The following is a 23,894-nucleotide window of genomic DNA, read 5'->3' as shown; positions in this document are numbered from 1 at the left end:
TGATATTCACATCTCCCAATACTATTAAGCAAGTACATAAAACACTGGGTACCCTCTACAGAGATAGGCAGTGTCGTACCAAACACACAAAGTCCACCATATCACGCACGCATCTGATCGCTACATTTCTCTGTGCTTCCCCTATTCTTACCAACCTCAGAAAGATCGACTTAGCTACAACAAAATAGCCAGGTTTGCCTCAAATTCCCCATATAGATCACACCACTGCTCAGCAGCTCAACTGGCTAGAATTTCCCCAACTCTTACATTGCAATCAACTTACTGTAGCTCATAACGTTCTGCATCAACCAGAGAAAACCCCTGCACTACAAAACCTACTTCATCCCTACTTTAGTAAAAGGAAACTTTGCTCCAGTAATAAATTCCTTCTTGAAGTAACTAAAGCCAATAATACAGCAGGGGAATCACTCCTGTCTAATTTCATGTCTAAACTCTCTACCAACCCATATATCTTCCATCTCTTCCTTAAGATAGTTTAAGAGATCACTAAAAACTCACCTCAATACTACTTGGCTATGTTCCTGTAATAGTCCAGGCTAGTTCTACCTTCATAAACTCTATTCTCTACTCAACTTATCTGAATGTTTACAGCCTATATGTTGCTATAACTATTTTTAAGACCTAGGATTTTTAAATATTCCTTATACTATTTGCTTATATTTTTTGCTGATTCATCTGTATGTATGTAAATTTTACACGTGTATCTTCTTAAAATGATGTATTACTTCAGTATTTGACATAATCGTATTGTACACTGTGTGCAACTAGTGATCTTATTTGTTGGTTATCTGTGGAGCTTTTCTCCTCGGACCTCCAATGAAAAAGGACCCATGTCCAGTGGACTTTCCCGGTTAACAAATGTAAAATAAATAAATAAAATCATTTGGAGTTATCAAAAAATAAATAAATAAAAAAAACGTGCTTACCAACAATCTTTCTAAACTCATGCATATTATCCAGGCAGTCCCCTTACTTCTCTTTAGCACTCTGCAGTTATGCCTATTCTTGTTCAGCGCGATTCCCCCTATTCTGCAATACACTAAACATTATCAGTCCCCTCTAAATAATTTTTGTTACTTCTTAACCATATCTCTTTTTCTTTTATTTCTACCCTATTTTTAAACTCCACTTTCATTTTACCCACTCACTAGCTATAACTTCTGAAGAAATTTCTATTTTCCCTAATAACTCTCATATAATTTCCACCATCCATTACTTAAGTTCCTCTCTGTTTAACAGATAGGAGGGGAAGTGCTATTTCATTACCTTTCATTTTTATTTTAGTTATTGATGGTGTAAACCTTGGCTCTAGATGACTGTCACTGTTACTGTTAAAGTGACACCCTGACCCAATGTGCAAAACTGGGAAAAAAGGGGTTGTGGATGGCTGGCTGGCTGGCTGGATTAGCATATGATCTAGAATAGTTACTGGATGCATATCAAAACTTTCAAATGAATGCATATGTTCCTGTGAAATATCATTTCTGTCTAGCATAGCCTAGTTTTTGTATCTTGGGGAATAACACACAAATTCTGCCCAAGGTGCTACTACTGAATTCACATCTTCCATACTATATTTTCATAAATTTCTTGAACAATCTACAATCTTTTGTTATATTTTCTTTTCTAGGTCTCCCTTTTTGCTGTGGGTGAATTTATCTCTACAGAAAGCCCAAACAGTGATGACTCATCGAAAGGCCATTAATAAAGGACGCCTTAAGGGGTTCTGCAAAATCACAGTCTCATCCAGGCATGTCTCCTTAAGGATACGCCTGAACCAGCAGCCCATGAGGTACCTTCCACTGCATGGGAGATTAGCTTCATCGAGCAGATAGCAATGGCCAGCTTGCAAAAAAGTTTCTTAAGCTCCTCTGCAGCCATGGACTCAGAGACAGAGGCTGAGAGCTCGTTGATAAGCTCTCTCTGAAGTCAGATAAAATAAGCTAGATAGTTTAATGACCACAGCGCAAACGTGGCTGAGGCGTAAATGCACTTCCTCAACCTATCCAACTCTCTAGACTCCTTGTTAGGTGGGCGGACACTGGCACTTTCCTTTGCCAGTTCTTTCTTAGTGACCACTGCAAGAAAGGCATCAACTACAGGACCCTTACACTAGTGTTTCCTGTCAGATTGTGGGACCAGGAACCTATTTGGGCATTTAGGAATGGGCTCAATGGTATCTGGTTCCTTCCATGCCCAGTGGGAAACAGATCAATGAGGTTGTTTGCCGGTTGGGTCACCCAGGACACAGATGGGCCCACCCCAAAGGCCTCCAAGAACACTGACTCCCGAGAAGGAGGAGGTTGGCCAGACCACCCACCTTTCTGCTTCAGGATCTCTAGAATGTCTCCAAAGAAGACGTTATCAGGTGGGGCTCCAGGGGATCCTTCCCCCTCATCAAAGTCAGCATCTTCGGTTAATGACTCCATCGGGGAGTCAATGTGCCTCCTTCTGCGCATCTTATTCTGGGAGACTTCCTCTGCGGGGTATTAGGGAGAAATATCAGAAGAAGGGTATCGTTCCTGGGCAGGAAGATCCTGGTGACTGCTCGGGGTGGGTTGGCTCGGGACAGAAAAAGTAGGCTCAAGACCATGACCCAAAGGGGGTACGACGGTACGCTGCAGAATGTGAGATGATGGTTCTCCACTACAGAAAAATACCCATTCCACTACTTGGAAAGCGGACAGACCCAGAGAAGCCCTCTCTCCTCCTCCCCCTTGGAGCCAAAGCAATGAATGGAAGGCAGCCAAGACTCACTCCAGATCCAATGGCTCCAGAGGGAATTGAACCCCAGCTGGCGAGGGCCGAAGCACACAGGAGGAAGCACGGCTCTGATAAGGATGGAGCAGACCCCATTCCCCTGGACCTAGCACCAACACCTCTGCTCAGAGATCCACTCTTCTCCAAACTAATAGGAACAGTGCTGATCAGGTTCATCATTGGAGTACAGGACGGTAGTTTCCCGGCACCAAAGCCTACACTCTCACGAGTCCTAAAACCTTTAACTCCAAAGCCAAGGGTCAGATCAGAAAAGGAGTTCTGATGGTATGGGGCTGGAGAACTCTGATCCAATAAGTCACGGAGCACCCATCTGAATCTGCGCCTTGAGGAACTTCCTAGTCATCTTGTCCATGTCTGCCTTGGACCACCTTCTAGAGGACCTGGAAGAAGCAGACGAGGGAGGTCTGGAGTAGTTCACCTTAGGTGAAGGGGACTTTCCTAACTAGCTTGGGATCCAAAGTCCTAGGATCCAACACCAGAACCGAAGAAGGAGGTGACAGTATAATTACCTCTGTTGGATCAGAGGAGGCCTGTGGACCGGATAAGGAGATAGTTTTCTTTGGATCTGTGGAGGCTGGCTCCAAGGGGTCTCTCAGGAAAGCAGAGACAGACCTTTTCTTAGCCTCCTTGGTAGAAAAAGATGAAGCCATGGAAGGGCTCTGAGCCCCGGAAGCAGAAAAAAAAAGTAGACCCCTTAATATAAGTTTGTTGTACCTATCCATGAGTGCATGTGAGTTAAAGGATGCACAAGGTGATCAGCACCTAAACAATAGGTACACTCATGGGCATCTTGGTTGGGGATCTTGTGTCCACAAGAAGTGCATCACTTGAACCACAAAGAGGATTAGCGAAACATAACTCCGGACAGAAACTGGACTGACCCTAAAGCCACACACACACAGACACACCCACACACACTGTTTAGTACTAAAAACTAAACTTCCACTACAAAAACTACCACCTTTTTTTACAAATGTTAAAGACAGAAAAAACTATACCAACAAAACTAAACAGTGCAAGAAGGAAAGCACCACAACTACATATCTAAAGAATCCTACGAAGATGTGAAAAGGGAAAAACAGGAAGCGAAAGATAACAAGGGAGAAGGCAAGAAATATCAATTGCAGAAAGTGCTGATAAACGAATTTTGCACTTATCCAGTCAAAAACTGCTTGACAGGACAGATCCACTTCCAATTGCTGAAGCAGCAAATGAGATCTGAGGTTCTGGGGTTGGTGTAGTGCATTATGGGTAAAGAGGGGAGCTTGAGAGTCAGATCCAAGTCTGAAAAATGTGGCCAAGCCATATCCGAAGGTCAGATCCGAGACGTAATCATGAGGAAGAATGAAGAGGACATCATGTACACACACACATATATACATATACACACACACACACACACACACACACATATATATATATGGGTCTAGGACATTTCACTGATTGCACATTTCACTGAAAGTCAAATTAGTGTGCACTTTTCACTGAAAGTTCAATTCACTGAAACACATTTCACTGAAAGTTATATATGGCCTCTTCCCCACTGTAGTTAGTACTGGAGTTAGTATATATAGTAAGGGGGGATGTGGGGGCACATCCCCCCCACATACTTTAAATATTTTGAACTATATACATGGATAATTGCAATTCCAATATATTACTCTTTTCCGAACATAATATATACTTAAAATATGTGGGGGGCTATGCACCCGACACCCCTCTTACTATATATAATAACTCCAGGGTCACACTACAGTGGGGAAAAGGCCATATATAACTTTCAGTGAAATGTGTTTCAGTGAATTGTGCTTTCAGTGATTTGTGTTCAGTCATTTGAGTTTCAGTGAAATGTGCATTCAGTGAAATGTCCTCGACCCATATATATAGGGGGGTGGGGTGGAACACCCCACGGGTGGGTGCAGGGGGGGGGCTTTCCCCCTTGCTAACAGTTGAAAGGTAAGTATTTGTTGTGTGTTTTGTGTTTATTTTACATGGTCGGCTTTTCGAAAGTCGATCATATGGTCTCGGCCATATGAAAGTCGACTTTCTGAAAAGTCAACTATGTAAAGTAGACCCATATATATATATATATATATATATATATATATATATATATATATATATATATATATATATATACATATATATACATATATATACATATACATATATACATATATATATATATATATATATATATATATATATATACATATACATATATACATATATATATATATATATATATATATATATATATATATACACACATACACACACACACACACACACACACACACACATATATACACACAAAGGCAACTCACACCCACACATTTCACAGACCCTTGCACACACACATCACAGCCAAAACACACACTAACATGCACTACAGCACATAACCTACACACTCATACAAACTTACCTGCACTTACATCCATTCACACACTGCAACACCAGAAGCTCCGAACTTCGGGATTTCGAATTCCACGCTTCTGGTGTTTTGCGATTACGACCATTCGGGATTAGAATCTCAGAAAACTGAAATTCGGTATTTCAGTTTTTCGAGATTCTAAAGGGAACCCATATATATATATATATATATATATATATATATATATATATATATATAGGTCTACTTCAGAATGTCAACCGTTCAGAATGCCGACTTTCATATGGCTGACACCATATGATCGACATTCCGAAATAGCACCATTTACCTACCTGTAAACACAGTAAAACTGTGTTATGCAGGGGGGCAAGCCCCCTTGCACCCCCCACACCCCCTGCTACTTAAATATTCTCACTCAAGGATCACACTACAGTGCAGGAAATGGGAATCTCCCAGTCCCACACTGTAGCGGGATCTCCCGTACCATTTGTCGGCCTTGCAAACGTTCGCTCATATGGTGTAGGCCATATGAGTTTCGAACATTTGAAAGTTATAACAAATGAAGGGCTCCCACACACACACACACACACACACGCACACGCACACACACACACACACACACACAGACATTATATATATAGGAGGGCCAGTTTGAAGGAGATTGGAGACTGTAAAGTGGTGACCGGAGAAAGTGTAGTTAGGCAGCATAGGATGGTGGTTTGTAGGATGACGTTGGTGATTAAGAAGAGGAGGAGTAGGATCAAATGGTGGAAATTGAAAAAGGGTAATTGTGAGGTGGAGTTCAGGGATGAGTTAAGACAGGCACTGGGTGGCAGTGAAGAGTTACCAAATAGCTGGGTAACTACAGCAGAGCTAGTAAGGGAGACGGCTAGAAAGGTGCTTGATATCACATTGGGACAGAGAAAGGACGACAAGGAGACATGGTGGTGGAATGAGGAAGTACAGAAGAGTATACAGAGAAAGAGGTTGGCAAAGAAGAAGTGGGATTGTCAGAGAGATGAAGAAAGTAGACAGGAGTATAAGGCGATGAGGTGCATGGCAAACAGAGAGGTGGCGAAGGCTAAGGATAAGGCATATGAAGAGTTGTATGAAAGGTTGGACACTAAGGAGGGAGAAAAGGACCTGCACCGACCGGCTAGACAGAGGGACCAAGCTAGGAAAGATGTGCAGCGGGTAAAGATGATAAAGGATAATGAGGGAAACATACTCACAAGCGAGGAGAGTGTGTTGAGCAGATGGAAAGAGTACTTTGAGTGGTTGATGAATGAAGAGAATGAGAGGGACAGAAGGCTGGATGATGTAGGGATAGTAAATCATGAAGTACAATGGATTAGCAAGGAGGAAGTAAGGATAGCTATGAAGAGAATGAAGAATGGAAAGGCTGTTGGTCCAGATGACATACCTGTGGAAGCATGGAGGTGTTTAGGTGAACTGGCAGTGGAGTTTTTAACCAGATTGTTTAATGAAATCTTAGAAAGTGAGTGTATGCCTGAGGAATGGAGAAAAAGTGTTTTGGTATCGATTTTTAAGAATAAGGGTGATGTGCAGAGCTGTAGTAACTACAGAGGGATTAAATTGATCAGTCACAGCATTAAGATAAGGTTTATGGATGTGGTGAGAGAGGACATGCAGGTGGTTGGTGTGACATAGCAAGATGCAGAGGACAGGAAGAAATGGAAACAGGTGATCTGCTGTGGTGACCCCTAACAGGAACAGCCGAAAGAAGATGATATATATATATATATATATATATATATATATAAACATAAATACACACATAGACACACACACACACACACTAAGTCTTGAGATTGCACCATCCCTGGGGAAGGGGCATATTCTCCTTCCCTGGGGATTATTCTTTATCAAGCAACTATTTTAATGGGTTATCATTCATTCATTCATTTGCATAGAAGAATGTGCTGGCTCATTAGACCTTAAAATCCATTGAAGAAGCTGTGTATTTTATTATGAAACCAGTTTGGTTTAGATTTAACAAATCTGCATGGTTCCTTTACACAGTCAGTGAAGTTTATTATTGTTTTCAAGTGCTGGAGCAGGCTTCCCATCCACGTGAAAATAAGCTTGTCCCTAACCCTTTTAAACATAACTTGGACCAACAGATGATTGGAAACCACAAATTTATCCCTGGTTTGGCACCCATGTCCCTAATGGGTAGAGGTAGCCTGTGAACGCTTAGTGTGTGTAAGCCTAAATCATAACCGTAACTTTCCTTGTGGTATTAACACGTCAGCAGTATTGTGGTAAATTTGGGATAAGTTTGGCTATGCATAAAATGGACCAGTAATCTAATAACCACCTATGAACCTGTAAAAAGATTTCTACTATTAGCATTACTTCTGTCCCTTAAAACTACAAAATCTAGTTCATTTAAAACAAATTCATATAGTCGGTACAAAAGCAAAACATACATTATCTGTGCAAGTGTCAAGAAATGAAATTCATGATTTCAATAACTGTGATTAGATTGCCTTGATGCTATTATCTCTGATGGAGAGAGTCAGTTAATTCTTCAAACCATTTAAACCAATATCTGGTTATACTGGGGAAAAATAAACTCAGACTGTCAGGTGTGCAGGCCAAACTCAGTTTTCCAATGAAACAAGACTTTATGACTTATGTTAAACACCACACTGGGCTGTGCCTGCAAATGACCTTTTATGATCAGTGTACTAACCTGGTAAATAAACAAAATTCACAACCTACTGTGAACCTTCTCATTCCATTAAACGATTTGGAGATCCCTGACTAAATGAATTCAGCTCAGCGGACATTATCTCTACTAAATGTCATGTGGCTGACTGAATCTGTTAATTATGGATTTTCACAATTCCTTTATTTATACTGCAGAACCCCTGATGCATTAAATTTACTGGAAATTCCACCGACTCCATTAATGCTGCTGGAATCGCCTTATTGTGTTTATTCTACTGCGGCGCTTGTACCTTCCTTATTCCTGCTATGAGTTCCCTTAACGAATCCCTTTGGGCCTTGTTAAATATGGCAGTCTAGTTGATCCCACTTCTTTCAGTTCATCCTGCTAACAAATCTGGCTTTCTTAATCTTGCTGGGTGCATCTTGATTTTGTTAATCCTATTGATCTTAATGCCCCAACACTAACTTGGGGGGTGGGGGCTTGTTAAACTGGATGCCAAAATGCACAAAAAAAGTTAAGTACACAAGGAAATAAAATTTACCACAATGATAACCCAATCTTTTTTAAATGGGAAACAGAAGTCCAAAGTGCTCAATGACCAGAAGGTCAGAGTAACTAAAATACTACCACCCATTTTAAGATATATAGTGGGATCCACAAGCAGCCTCTTCTCAGATGATTAAAGATGGATCAGTGGAGTATAACACACCAGGAAGGCAGGACCTACATTATGAGCGGCTTGATAGGTCAAATTTGTGACCTTAAAAATGGACCTTGCATCCTAAGGCAACTAGTGCTACTCGTACAATTTAATACAATGGCTGCCAAATTCTAGACTCTCCAAAAATATTCAACGTCAAAATGAACAGCTTCCCTGTTACTGTAATACTCTGTATCTGATCTAGATGTCCGTGCACGAATAATGACAGCAGGATCACTTCAAGGGATTAAGTACAGCTTCCCTGTTACTGTAATACTCTGTATCTGATCTAGATGTCCATGCACGAATAATGACAGCAGGATCACTTCAAGGGATTAAGAAGTAGAGATATTACTGCGATGAAAGTATGATGACTTCAAAAGACCTTAAACTGCTACATCTCAAATATATGACACAAATGCTATCTGGACCCCACCACAGAATATTACTTGGAAAGTGCTGCCACGTTCTTACTGGGATTTAACTTCTAATAGTTGTACCTATATTCTCATCCTTAAGGTGAACACATTAAAGGCAAATATAAGACTCCATGAAGGGTTTATCTCCCTTCCTGTTTATAAGTTTCATGGATAGGAAGAAAGCAATTTACTGTCGAGTCATGCAGAGAATTCACTTTGGGGTTTTGAGGGCTACAGCATTATTACTTCGAGATAATAACTTTTAGTCTGTAGTGACTGATTTCAAGCAAACACTGGAGCAATCCATTGTCACGTGTGAAGCAAATGGGATAAAAAATGGTGCTTCTAAATGAGAGATTGTGGTTCTCTCATGGAAAAGAGTAGACTATCCTCTACAGTGAGTGGTGGAATCCCTTAGTAGAGGAGTTTAAGTAAGTTGGAGTCTTATTCACAAATTTAAGGGGAAGGACAGTATTATTCCGGTTTACATCATAAATAACAATGTCCATTTGACTTAACTGAAGATGAGTGCAACAGAAACAGAACTGCAGGCATTGTATCAGACCATGTGAGTGAAGTGAGCATTGAGTCAAAGGAAAAGCCTCTCAAATTACTGGTCAGTTTATGCCAGCATTCTTACCACAACAAATAAGAAGCAAGCCAGTACAGGCTGGTGCTGGTGAGTCCTCAGTTAGTTTGCAAACCTTAAAGTACGATTTTATGACTCACCATATCAAACTCTGCTGAAATATCAAGGAGGAACCAAGTGGAATAAAACTGTTGATACCACACCACTGAAAGGTCATCTACATATGCAAGTAGGGCTGTTGCAGTGCTGTGACACGATCTAAATTCAGACTGTCCAGGATCAGATAGATCACAAGAGGTTAGACAGGAATATACAGTGGCAATAAAAAGTGTACACACCCTGGTTAAAATGCCAGGTTTTTGTGATATAAAAAAAGAGACAACAATAAATAATGTCAAAACTTTTCCCACCTTTAATGTGACCTATAACCTGTACAATTCATCTGTTGGGGAAAAATATAAAAAAATAAAAAATGTACAATAAGCTGGTTGCATAAGTGTGCACACCTTTAAACTAATACTTTGTTGAAGCACCTTTTGCTTTAACTACAGCATTTAGTCTTCTTGAGTACACACCTGCCATCAATTAAAGAGACTCTGATTAACCCCAAATAAAGTTCAGCTGTCCTAGTAGAATTTTCCTGACATTTACTCAGTTGTCTGCTACAGCAAAAGCCATGGTTTGCAGAGAGCTTACAAAGCATCAAAGGGACCTCATTGGTGAAAGGTATCAGTCAGGAAAAGGGTACAAAAAAAAAATTCCACAGCATTGGATACACCATGGAACACAGTGAAGACAGTCATCAAAAAGTGGAGAAAATATGGGACAACAGTGACACTGCAAAGAACTAGACATCCCTCCAAAATTGATGAAAACACTGAAGGAGCTGCAGGAATTTCTGGAAAGTACTGGTTGTGTACTACATGTGACAACAATCTCCCGTATTCGCCATATGTCTGGCCTACGGGGTAGGGTTGCAAGACGGAAGCCTTTTCTTACACAGAAAAACATCCAGGCCCAGCTAAAACTTGCAAAACAATAAATCAAGTCTCTCAGAAGCATGTGGGAATATGTGTTATGGTCTGATGAGACCAAGGTTGAACTTTTTGGCCACAATTCCAAAAGGTACATATCGCACAAAAACAACACTTCGCATCACCAAAAGAACACCATCCCCATGGTGAAGCATGGTGGTTGCAGTATCATTCTTTGGGGTTGCTTTTCTTCAGCTGGAACTGGGGCTTTAGTGAAGGTGGAGGGAATTATGAACATTTCCAAATACCAGTCACTTTTGGCCCAAAACCTTCAGGGGTCTGCTAGAAAGCTGAAGATGAAGAAAAATTTCACATTTCAACATGACAATGACCCTAAGCATACATCCAAATCAACAAAAGAATGGCTTTACCAGAAGAAAATTAAAGTTTTGGAATGGCCTAGCTAGAGCCCAGACCTAAATCCAATAGAAAATCCATGGGGGTGACCTGAAGAGAGCTGTGCACAAGAGATGCCCTCGCAATCTGAGAGATTTGGAGCGCTTTTGCAAGGAAGAGTGGGCAAATACTGCCAAGTCAAAATGTGCCATGATGATAGACTCCTACCCAAGAAGACTGAATGTTGTAATTAAATCAAAAGGTGCTTCCACAAAGTATTAGTTTATGGGCATGCACATTTATGCAACCAGCTTACTGTACGTTTTCTTATTTTTTATATTTTATATCACCCTCCCTCCCCCCCAACAGATTTGTTTGTTTTTCAATTGAATTGTAGAGGTTGTAGGTACAATTAAAGGTGTGAAAAGTTTTGAAATTATTTATTGTGGTCTCATTTCTTTATATCACTAAAACCTGGCATTTTAACACAGGTGTGTACACTTTTTACATCCACTGTAACTAAATGTATATATACCCAATGGCTACTTTGAGAATTAGCTCCCTAAAGTGACTAAGTGACTGGGTCAACAGAATTTATTTTTAAAGATGGGAGCAATCAAAGGCTCTTACAACTGATGAAAACATGATGGTCTGAATAAAACCCTAAAAGTTTTAAGATAAACAACCCCAGTGATTGACTGCAAGGTGCCACAACTTTCACAGGCCCAGGGTATAGCCCACAACAGGGTGGATGAAGAGTAAAATCAACGTCATGGTCTCTTCATAATGACATCATTAAAAAGTGACTACCAAAAGTCAAAGGATTGCTCACAGGAGAAAGAGTTGTGCTCAATGGTAGCTTCACCTGCAGAAGGGCATAATTAACTGAGGGCACCTTATCTCCGAAAAACTGTGCAGCCACCTCATAATCAGACAAAGCATAAACATTCTAAGTAGCCGAACCAGGCTGCTTCTGTTGAAGCTTTATTAGACTCCTTTTCTTTACACTGGTAACTTAACATATAAAGTAAATCCAAAACTCCCTAACATGTGGGTATACGCACTGTACAGTGAACTGTTTGCACCAAAAACAACAATGTCCATTCACTAACTATTACTACCCATAAGGTTTGCACTGACCCACATTCTACCAATTAATGATGACATTATTGTGATTGTCAATAAAGTCTGAAACCAGGTTGGCGCTGGCAAGTGGAGGGTGGTGACAGGAGTTACCCTGCATGTCTTGCTTGGGGAGTGGTGAAGGGGGGGTGTGCTGATAGGCATATACTCTGCAGTAGAATTTGTGGTGTAAGATGGGAAACACACAGAGATGCTTTCTCAAGGTGGGAAAGGCTAAATGATCACATCACATGCAGCCATAACAACATATCACAAAGATTCATTGTGTACCACCCCTTGGGCACCAATGAGTAACCACATGGAAGAGTCGGGGCTTAAGTTAAAAAAGATTAAGTGATGCTTCCCATGGAGGATGGTGTTTTCCACACTGCACCTGTCCTTCTCTCTCCCTAGGGAAAGAATGAACATTAGAGCTCTTGGCAAATGGTCTAATAAAGTAACCAAAGAGATCTCAATGGTCAGAGGAATATTGTGGAGAAAAAAAACGTTTGCCTTTATCTTCAAGACTTACAAACTGAAATTTCAATAGCAATCTCCGGGTTCTCCAATGAAGAGCACAGGCTTGGCTATGATGCAACAGTGAAAGCTATGAGGACTGTGCTAACAGTATATACATATATGTATGCGGACAGAGAGAGACAGACAAATTACAAATGTATTTAAAGATGGTAAAAAGCACAGCCTCCACTTGACTTTAGCCTGCAGCACCACCACCAACAATAATAAAATGTGACATTATAAAAGACACGCCAGGCATTTAAACATCGTGTAGCATGACTAATTCCAACCGTCCACTCCTTTCCTCAAAAAACTAATTTATGCTGATCATCATTCGAAATGCCCCAAGGTTAGTATGGTCAGCTTGTTACTGACTACCATCATTCGAAATGTCCTAAGAATAGTACAGTCAGCTAGCTCCTGACCATTAAATGTACCACAGTTAGTATGGTCAGCTTGTTACTGACTACCATCATTCGATATGTCCCAAGAATAGTACAGTCAGCTAGCTCCTGACCATTAAATGTACCACAGTTAGTATGGTCAGCTTGTTACTGACTACCATCATTCGATATGTCCCAAGAATAGTACAGTCAAGCTAGCTCCTGACCATCAAATGTACCACAGTTAGTGTGGTCAGCCTGCTACTTACCATCATCATGCCACCATGCATATGGTCAGGTGGTGTGGTTGGGTGGTGGTGGTCCCCAGAAGACGTAGCAGTCATATCTGCCATGCCATGGTTACTGTGATCATGATCATGGTCCATGGCTGGTGGGAAAGTGACGGACAGAATTTGACTTCAGATCTGGAAAAAATAAAGTAAAATTGAAAATGATTACTAAAAATATAATACATACCAGGACAAAAAAACAACAACAAAAAATAAATTTATAATCAGTTCCTCAGAAAGTAAATGTATTGAAAAAGGTACATGTTCATCATTCGTTATTCATTTTCCAATGTCCACTTTATCCTTTTCAGAGTTCTGCAAGAGCCAGAGCCCATCCCATCAAACAATGAGAACTAATCCTGAACAGGAACTATGCACAGAAACACATACAGGCAGCTTGGAAGATGAACAACATTACTGTTCACTGTCTCCTAAAATACAATTTGCACTTTCAAGATTTTACTCTTCTGCTACTTAAATGCACAGAAACATTCAAATGTACTGCTGCAAACAAACCCATTAATAACTGTGTAATCTCTTTATTCACCTATTTCCCTAGAGTAAATAAAATGTATAAAAATAATGATGGATATGTAGTAAGTATACATTAGTTATGCATCTAGCAAAAGTAAGAGGTCCAGAGAACAGTTCCAAAACAAGGTGGCAAATGTAACATGAATCACCAAAGAAACGAAACCTGATGAGTGCAATCATCTATTTTTGTCTAAGGTACATGTCGCAAAACCAGACTGATCATACTAGACCTTGTGAAACTCTACATTATTTAAAAATAGTTTGCCAAGGAAAACATACAAATAAAAACAATGTAAACAATTGCTTTATTTTATTGTGTATATAAAAAAACAGAAAGCCAAGTAATGTACATGTGGATTTATTACATCCATCTAGCTTTGAGTATAAGTTTAAACTATTACATCACTTTAGTGTCCATCCAAAACTTCCTCAGTGCTACTGAAACTGCTAGTGATGTGATGTAATCCAACCTGGATATTTCATAAAACCAAGCAATGAAATGTTTGCTGGTTGAAGGCAGATGTACAAATGGGCACATTTTAGAAAAAAAAACTCCATTCTTGTTTTAATGCTAATATGGGTATGCTAGAACAGGGACACTCCTCTTAGGATGTGACTAGTAGAATTTCAAACAGGTTCAAGGAGGCTAAACAGTTGCTGGCTCTGGAAGTGTACAGGGATAAAGCTCCAACCATGGCCTAGGCAACCAGAGTTCCAGCAGTAGCAAAGGCCACTAACAAGGCTGCACAAATGACTCTCCCTCTGAATGCTTCTTGGTTCTGTGTGGACCTCTCAGGACAACAAGAAAATGAATGGGTCAAGTCCAATAAGAAGAGCCTTGACAATTGGCAAGCAAAGGAAGAAAACAGAAAAAAATATGTGCTAAACATTTTAAGGACTACTAAACCCAGTAAGACAGTTTACATTCTTAATAAAAGAAAAGCTTTTCCAGTCCATATGCAAGAAAATTTAGGCTCAAACTACTAGGCTTACAAAGCCCTAACAATGGCCCAGGTGACTACAGTGGGATTCCTGGAGCTGGCATGGGGAGAATGGGCCTGTCTCTCTTCAGGTGGGAGAGGACAGGGACCATCCAATGTCACAGCCCCTTGGAATAGGGGCAGGGTTACATGGACGGCTCAAGGGCGAGTCAGTGTTTTGCAATCAATCCACAAATACAGCAATCCTCATCTCAGGAGCTAATGGAGCATAGAAGCAAGCACAGCATGTGATAACCTGTCATTCTTCCGCCAGGGGAGGATTTAGGACCCACACCAAAAATGACTGTTATTGTCAGTATGTTGGTACAAGCACAAAGCACCACTAAGGCTGCTTGTCTGATGGCTTCCCATGGCCTGCTCACTCTCACGGGGAAATACAGAGGTAGATGAATGAATGGTGCATAGCTGAAAGGGGAGGCTCAATGGTCAAAATGTATAAAGAAAAAACTACAGCTGTGCAAGTAAACTTAGCAGGGTGGGAGATGTTTAAATAGCTCCAAAACGCCAACAATTAACCAGGAACAACGTTGCAGAACAAACTCCAGAAGACCAGCAACCAGTCAGCTAAAACTCTTTATTCACCAAATTAAAGCAGTTAAGTGCTTTCGTAAACCTTCATCAGAGCAACATCAGTTAATCAAAAACCTTCCCTATATACACCCCTCACTTATTTATCACATGACTTATTAATTAAATCAGTTAAAGTAAAACCAAGAAACTACTAAAAACATTATAAAATACAAATTCATTTTATACTATATGCCATTAATTTTAACAGTGGGGGTAATGGAACAACTATCATTTAATCCAGGATAGTTACAGGCATCTCATAAAATCTGCCATCGTAATTGCTGTTTGTCCAAATGTTCATTTATTACCCACCCTTGTAAATCCTTTTGTACCTGTTCTATAATTAAAAAATTAAAATTATGATTATCAAATTTTTCTACATGCCTATAAAGTGCATTTGTGCATTTTTTGTTTTTAATATCTAAAAACTGGTTCATATATTCGCTTTTTGAAAGCCCTACTAGTTTTTCCAATATAAAATGCTAAACATTGGTTACATTGCACAAGGTAAACAACATTAGAAGTGTTACATGAAAAGTGTCCTTTAACTTTATACTTCCTATTCCTAATACAAAAACTATCCTTGTTGTTTATATAAGGGCATAGAGAGCAACAACCACATTTTTTAGTACCAAGCTGAACCTGTCTCATACCTGTACTATTAAAGATCCCCTTTTCCAATATGACTTTTAAAGACCTATTTTTTTGTAGATCACAGTTGGTGTGGGCCCCACCTTGTCCACCAAACCATTGTTTTTGAGTATTACATACCAATTTTTTCAAATACTACTAAAAATCAAATCACTTTCCAAATTAAAAGTAGTAATAAAACTAATTACATATTTATTCACTTCAACTAATGTGTTAGCATTATCATTTTTATTGGTCAACCGACAACCCAATATGGGTGAATAAGTGCCATTTCCCCTTTGGGTAATAACTTCATTATATACCCTATTTAATAAACCTTCTGGGTAGGCCCTTCTTCGAAACATATCAACTATCTTATTGGCTTCTTGAACAAACTGATCAATTTTGGAAACCATTTTGGCTGCCCGAACAAGCTGCCCCTTTACCACTGCTTTTGTTGATGTTCGGGTTAGAATAAAAACAATGATTTTAAAATCTTTTCCTATCTCAACATCCAAAAAGGAAATGGTGTCTGGATGGTAGTGGGAGGAGAACCTCAAAAAATCAGCAGTATTGTCTATATATAGTAAAAATTCAGTTTGTCCTCCGTATCAATCCAATAAATGAGAACATCGTCCAAAAATCTAAGATATATGGACCAACATTTGGAATACATACTATGTAAGATATACTCAGATTCCCAGTGGGCCATAACATAATTTGTAAAACTGGGGCTGCATACCGCCCCTATCACCACACTAGTGGTCTGCTTATAGGTTTGGCCTTCAAAATAAATGAAGTTATTTTTCAAAACTACTTCCATAAGGGACATGCAGTCATTAACTATGGTGTTGTTTAATAATTTTGCAGAATATAATTCCTCTTCAAACCAAACTAAATGCAATTCATGGGGTATAACAGAAAATAGATCGTGAACATCCATGGTTACAAAAAAATCCATCTTCACTGTAAGATATAATGTTTAATTTCTCCAAAAAATGCCATGTTGGTCCACACATCTTAGATTTTTGGACGATGTTTTCATTTATTGGATTGATACGGAGGACAAATTGAATGAATTTTTACTATATATTATATATATATATATATATATATATATATATATATATATATATATATGTGTGTGTGTGTGTGTGTGTATAGACTATACTGTTGATTTTTTGTGGTTCTCCTCCCACTACCATACAGACACCATTTCCTTTTTGGATGATGTTGAGATAGAAAAAGATTTTGAAAATCATTGTTTTTATTCTAACCAATATAGGAAACCAACTTTTTCCATCACTTATTTACATTATTCCAGTTGGCATCCTGAACACCAAAAAAAAGCAGTGGTAAAGGGGCAACTTGTTCAGGCAGCCAAAATGGTTTCCAAAAATGATCAGCTTGTTCAAGAAGCCAATAAGATAGTTGATATGTTTCGAAGAAGGGCCTACCCAGAAGGTTTATTAAATAGAGTATATAATGAAGTTATTACCAAAAGGGGAAATGGCACTTATTCACCCACATTGGGTTGTCGGTTGACCAATAAAAATGATAATGCTAACACATTAGTTGAAGGGAATAAATATGTACTTAGTTTTATTACTACTTTTAATTTGGAAAGTGATTTGATTTTTAGTAGTATTCGAAAAATTGGTATGTAATACTCAAAAACAATGGTTTGGTGGACAAGGTGGGGCCCACACTAACTGTGATCTACAAAAAAGATAGGTCTTTAAAAGTCATATTGGAAAAGGGGATCTTAAATAGTACAGGTATGAGACACGTTCAGCTTGGTACTAAAAATGTGGTTGTTGCTCTCTATGCCCTTATATAAACAACAAGGATAGTTTTTGTATTAGGAATAGGAAGTATAAAGTTATAGGACACTTTTCATGTAACACTTCTAATGTTGTTTACCTTGTGCAATGTAACCAATGTTTAGCATTTCATATTAGAAAAACTAGTAGGGCTTTCAAAAAGCGAATATATGAACATGTTTTAGATATTAAAAACAAAAAATACACTAATGCACTTTATAGGCATGTAGAAAAATTTGATAGTCATAATTTTAACTTTTTAATTATAGAACAGGTACAAAAGGATTTACAAGGGTGGGTAATAAATGAACATTTGGACAAACAGCAATTACGATGGCAGATTTTATTAGATGCCTGTTAACTATCCTGGATTGAAATGACAGTTGTTCCATTACCCCCCCTGGTAAAATTAATGGCATATAGTATAAAATGAATTTGTATTTTATAATGTTTTTAGTAGATTGTTGGTTTTACTTTAACTGATTTAATTAATAAGTCATGATTAATAAGTGAGGGGTGTATATAGGGAAGGTTTTTGATTAACTGATGTTGTTCTGATGAAGGTTTACGAAAGCGCTTAACAACTGCCTTAATTTGGTGAATAAAGAGTTTTAGCTGACTGGTTGCTGGTCTTCTGGAGTTTGCTCTGCAACATTGTTCCAGATGATTACATAGAACACTGCTGTAGTAGCATAAAGCTGTACGAAATCTATCCTGTCAAGGGCATAGGAGTCTGGCCAGTGTACTAAAGCTTTTCGGTGTCATCCTCACACACCATACATCTGTTCACGCATGAGAGCATGCTGGTATAAACAGTATTTAGGGGGCCCTAAAATTCAGAGCTTTCTTTTCCTCAGACAGAAGGTTGAAGCCTACAGCTCAAGAGAAGCACTAAGTAGCCAAATGGTATGCCATGGCAGGAAAAAAAGGAACAAAAGAAATTGAGATCCCACCCCAGACACAGGTTTAAAGAAGAAATGGAACAAAAAAGGCTGGGAGGGACTGGGGTTAGTACCTACATGAATATCTACTGTTATGGTAAGTTTACTTACACAACTGCACTAAGTTCATCATTAGCAGCAGCATAACGTTATATGCAGTGATTTCCAAAGTTTAGATGGTAAGGGTGGAGGAAACAGGACCCAACTGCTGATGACCCTGCAGGACAGCTCTAGCAAATCCCGTTCTTGCTCTGGAAAGAGTCAGTTTTGTAGTGCTTAGTGAATGTGTATACAGAGAACCAAGTTATTGCCTCTAAAACAGCTCTAGAGTCCATCCCTTACGAAATGGCCCCAGAAGTAGCCACAGTTCTATTGGCGTGTACCCTGACACATTGAGGGATGCTGTTCCCATGATGAGAATATCACAAATAAATAGCCTTAGCCAGCCATCTGTAAATAATTTGCTTAGAAACTACTTGCCAGGTTTTTTTACCGTCAAAGGAAATAAAGAGTTGGTCTAATATTGTCTTGTCCAGGTAGCACTGGAGTTGCCCGTGAGCATCTATGGTATGCAGATTTCCTCTTCCATGTTTTTTGGGTCAGGGAAGAACACATGGAGATGAACAGATTAATTCAAGTTAAACTCAGAAATGTTAGGCATGAAGGAAGGACTGCTTTTAAGAATCCCCCATCTCTGAGGAAAAACTAAAGGGCTAAGAAGACGTCTGGGCTTGCAACTCCAAAAGACAGAAATAAGTCAAACCCTTTTCCAAATAAGAAACTGCAGGTTCAAATGGAGATAAGAGTCAGCTTTTCTAATACAAAAATGAGATCCCAGGATGGAGCTACCCATCTCCTAGGTGGTTTAATATGCAAAAAAAAACCTTACAAAACCTGTTTACCTTGGAATAATGAAGACAGGAATCTAATGGCAGATAAGCTGAAATGACTGCTCAGACAAGCTCCACGTGGGTTTACAGAGTGGTCCTAGCAGCAGGGAACTCAGAAAAGCGACTACCTTCTGGATTTAAGTATCTTTGCTTTTTTTTTCACTTGAAATAGCTTCTGTAGCTTACCTTGAACTAGCCTGAACTGTTATTTAACTGATGGCTGCATTATTTTAAAATCTGTACTTAAAGTTACATTTTAGTCGAATTTGATCGAAAGTTTGCTTGTTTGTTTAATTTAACTGTGGAGCCTGCCCACTAAAGTGTGCTAGCCTGTGTAACTAATTTATCACTGTCTTTGCATTTTCTGTGTGCTTCTACCAAAAAAAAAACAAAAAAATAATCCTTGTTTTCCCGCCTTCCTCGACTAGTTTAGACCAGTTTACAGGCATTGCTGTATTCTGGGCTGTGGTGTAGTTCCTGTGTTGTCCATTACCTTACTTGGATAGAAGGAAGTTTCTTTGCTCACCAGTGGGAGTTGGGCGCCTTGAACAGCCTACCTGTCCTTGGGGGAAGTGACCTCGGCACAAGAAGCTGTAGTAATTGGTTGTTTGGGACCATTTCCAGCTCTTTTGTAGTTCACTGTTTAAAATCCGCGTTTGCACGGCTTTGCGCGGTCGTACACATAGCGCAGCGCCAGTTAAACAAGGTTAAACTTTTTCTGGCTCCGCCAAGTCTGCTCTTCAAATTTTCCCTTAAGGAAGCTCTACTCTTTATAATCAGACTACTCACTATATTATAAGCCTAGCACTTGTTCTCAATACTTCTCTACTAAGTAAGCACTCTCGTACTAAGTAAAGCACTACATCTACCTACCACCCCTGTGAATAACCACTTCCCTTAAAGGCACAGCACTCCCTTATACTGTTCTAGCATGTCGAGTGGTAGATTACTGGCATCGTCTCCAGTTCAGCTGGTCAATCTGGGCATCTTGAGACAATGCTACAATTGTCTCATGTACACAGACAACCCTCTCATCCTCCCAACAAACACAAATACATGTGAGAGATGCAACTATATAGCCAAACTGGAGGCTGAACTCTCTCAACTCAGGGCTGGCATGACCAGACAGGAGGAGATGGCAACCACACACACAACAATCCCAGTCCCACATAGACCTACCACAACTGCAAACCAAACACATAAAAACACAAAGACATACTTGGAGGCTCTAATAAAAAACTTACCAAAACAACAGAGGCTCCCAAAGCAGACATTCAAAAATCCACCACCTCAAAACAAAACACATGCAACACATACTTCAATAAATCAGTGTGTCGCCCAATCACAGCCCTTAAGGCCAAACACCTTGCCTGATACACTAGTAATAGGTGACTCCATAGTCAGACACACTGATGTCCCACTGACCAGGCTGAACAAGGAGAAGGTGACTGTGAGCTGTCTATCGGGAGCTAGGATCCGCCACATAACACACGCACTCAGGTCACTCCAAAGCAAGTACAAATATGACTCCGTCATTGTCCATGCTGGTGTGAATGACCTGAGACGTACCTCCCTGGACTACATGAAAAGAGACATGGAGGAGCTCTCCGATTAAGTAGCCCAGGCTGGTATGACCCTGACCCTGAGCAGCATCTTGCCCTCACCAAGAATGATACCACAATACAAAGACAAGATGATCAGCTTTAACAATTGGCTCAAGTACTGGTGTCATTCTAAGGGGATCCAATGTCTGTCTGCCTGGGATGACATGTTGGACAAGCCACGCTGCTTCGCAAGGGATGGCTTACACCTGTCACCACTGGGCTTCCGGATATTGGCTAAGGCTCTTGCCACCCCCATAGTGCCTTTTTAGGCAAGGCTCAAAAGACAAACCCACCTCCTTAGAAAACAAAATGGAAAAAACTAAGGGTAATGCTGCTCAACGCCAGAAGTCTAAATCTCAAGATGCAGGCACTTGATGCACTCCTCAGCATGGAGAACATCGACGTCTGTGCAGTAACTGAAACCTGGTTCAAGGCTCCTGAGAGCACCCCAGCGCTACCAGGCTATACCTCGTATCATGCTTTTCTGCCCCAAAACCCGGGCGAACCACAAAGGAGAGGAGTGTCCATATTCATAAAGGACACCCACACCTCCAGGTTAGTAGCAACACATGAAGCATCAGAGACCATACAGGTGCAACTAACCATAGACAAAACTGCTATACAACTGGTAGCATGTTACAGACCACCCTCCCAATCTCAAGAACCCCACTCAGCCTTCCTGAAGACATTGGAGGATATGAATGTATCACAAAATACCATCATACTGGGAGACTTCAACTACCCAAACATAGATTGGGTACATTATTCTAGCCCTAATACCCTAGCCCAAAGGTTCCTGGAATTCATAAATTCAAATGCACTGGAACAACTAGCCACCTCTCCCACTAGGGGAGATAATATACTAGACCTGATCATCACAAACATGGGGACAAAATGCTCCACACCAGAAGTATACCCCTCACTAGTGAGATCTGACCACAAACTAATCACCCTGGATATACATAACCCACCTCCACCCCCAGCACAAAAGACCACAGTGAAAAACTTCTCAAAAGCAGACTTCACTCTTCTTAAGACTGAGATGGTATCCTTTAAGCCCACTGTGCCAGTGGATACCACATCCCACAATGCCGAATCCTTCACAAATGCTTTCTATGGACATCTCCAAGAATGCATGGATCATGTAATCCCAGACAAATCCAAGTCCCTCTCCACCAAATGTAAGCGCCCTGTCTGGTGGACCTCAGCCATAAACAAATTGTATAACAAAAGAAGGAAGCTACTGCACGTCAGAGCGAAATCCCATGAAGGGAAGACATCGCTGATCAACATTAGCAGAAAACTACGTTCTCTCATAAAAACATCCAAGGCAAACTTTGAGAGAAAAATCGCTAAGGACACTAAAGATAACCACAAAGCCTTCTTCGGCTATGTTAGAAACCTGGGCGGAAACCCTCAGATATGCTCAGAGTTGGTTCACAACAACAAAAAATACACTGAACCCACAGATATTGCTAACATTCTGGCTGACAGGTTCAGTGGAAATTTCTCGCCTCCTTCACCCCCAAAAGAAGAAATACTTATCCCAGCTGAATGTAATCTCCCTGTCATCTCTGATGTCCAAGTGAGAACTGCCCTAAACAAAGAGAAAAACACAGCATCAATGGGACCTGACGGTATCCCGGGGTGCATGTTACGTGAACTCCAAGAGGAGCTAAACCCACACATAAAAATGCTATTTAACCTTAGCCTTACTTCGGGATATGTACCTGAACACTGGCGTACAGCAACAGTGGTCCCACTCCACAAGGAGTGTGCCTCTACAGACCCTGGAAACTACCGCCCCATAAGCTTGACTAGCCTGGTCTGCAAAGCTATGGAAAGAGTCATTATGGAACTCATAAACGGAGACATAGGGGACCTACAGACGCTTGACCCCACCCAGTTCGGCTTTGTAAAGGGCAGATCCTGCCTTTTAAACCTGGTTGACTTTTTCAAAACAGTCACTAGAGCCATTGATGAGGGCAAAGCAGTCCATACAGCATACCTGGACTTGGCTAAGGCCTTCGACACAATACCCCACTCAGGCATCATAGATAAGCTAAACAGCTTAAAAGTAAACCCTTATGTCACTAGATGGGTTGCAAACTGGCTAAAGGACAGAACCCATAAAGTTAAAATCGCTGGACCAATGTCAGACTCAAAGCCAGTCACAAGTGGTGTCCCACAGGGATCTGTCCTGGGACCCCTCTTGTTCGGCATTTATTTCTCAGATGTTAAAGCAAACATGGGAGGGCTGTGGTTGACAAAGTTCGCAGATGACTGCAAACTAGGCGCCATAGTCGATACACCAGCAGATACACACATCCTGCAAAAAGGCCTCACTGAAACGGACAACTGGTGCCGTAGTCACAGCCTTAAACTAAATGCCAAAAAATGTATAGTCATCCCTTTTGGAAAAAGTAAAGTACCCACAAATTATCACCTAGACAGCAACCCATTGAGTACGGAAAAAGTAATCAGAGACCTAGGGACCCAAGTAGACAGCGACCTCTCATTTGACACCCACGTTGCCAAAGTGGTTAGAAAAACATTCTACCTTGCACACCTCATCATGAAGGGTTTCACATCCAGATCCAAGGATGTCATTGTACCC

At 40.3% G+C, this 23,894-nt stretch overlaps 1 protein-coding gene across 3 annotated transcripts in view; it reads right to left on the bottom strand.

Moving 5' to 3' along the window:
• The window catches only part of SLC31A1 (solute carrier family 31 member 1), a 601,859-nt gene that overhangs the window by 232,611 nt on the left and 345,354 nt on the right, over positions 1–23,894 (bottom strand). For all 3 annotated transcript variants that reach the window (XM_044058366.1, XM_044058364.1, XM_044058365.1), the window contains one exon: positions 13,264–13,419. In XM_044058366.1, the coding sequence (XP_043914301.1) occupies positions 13,264–13,380 (117 nt within the window). In that variant the 5' untranslated portion in view covers positions 13,381–13,419. The remainder of the gene's footprint in view (positions 1–13,263; positions 13,420–23,894) is intronic.

This window comes from Protopterus annectens, chromosome 16.part0 (assembly GCF_019279795.1).
Source record: "Protopterus annectens isolate FY-2018-M chromosome 16.part0, PAN1.0, whole genome shotgun sequence".
Classification (NCBI taxonomy): domain Eukaryota; kingdom Metazoa; phylum Chordata; order Ceratodontiformes; family Protopteridae; genus Protopterus; species Protopterus annectens.
The sequence above is the reverse complement of the archived record's forward strand: the minus strand, read 5'-3'. Positions and strand labels throughout refer to the sequence as shown.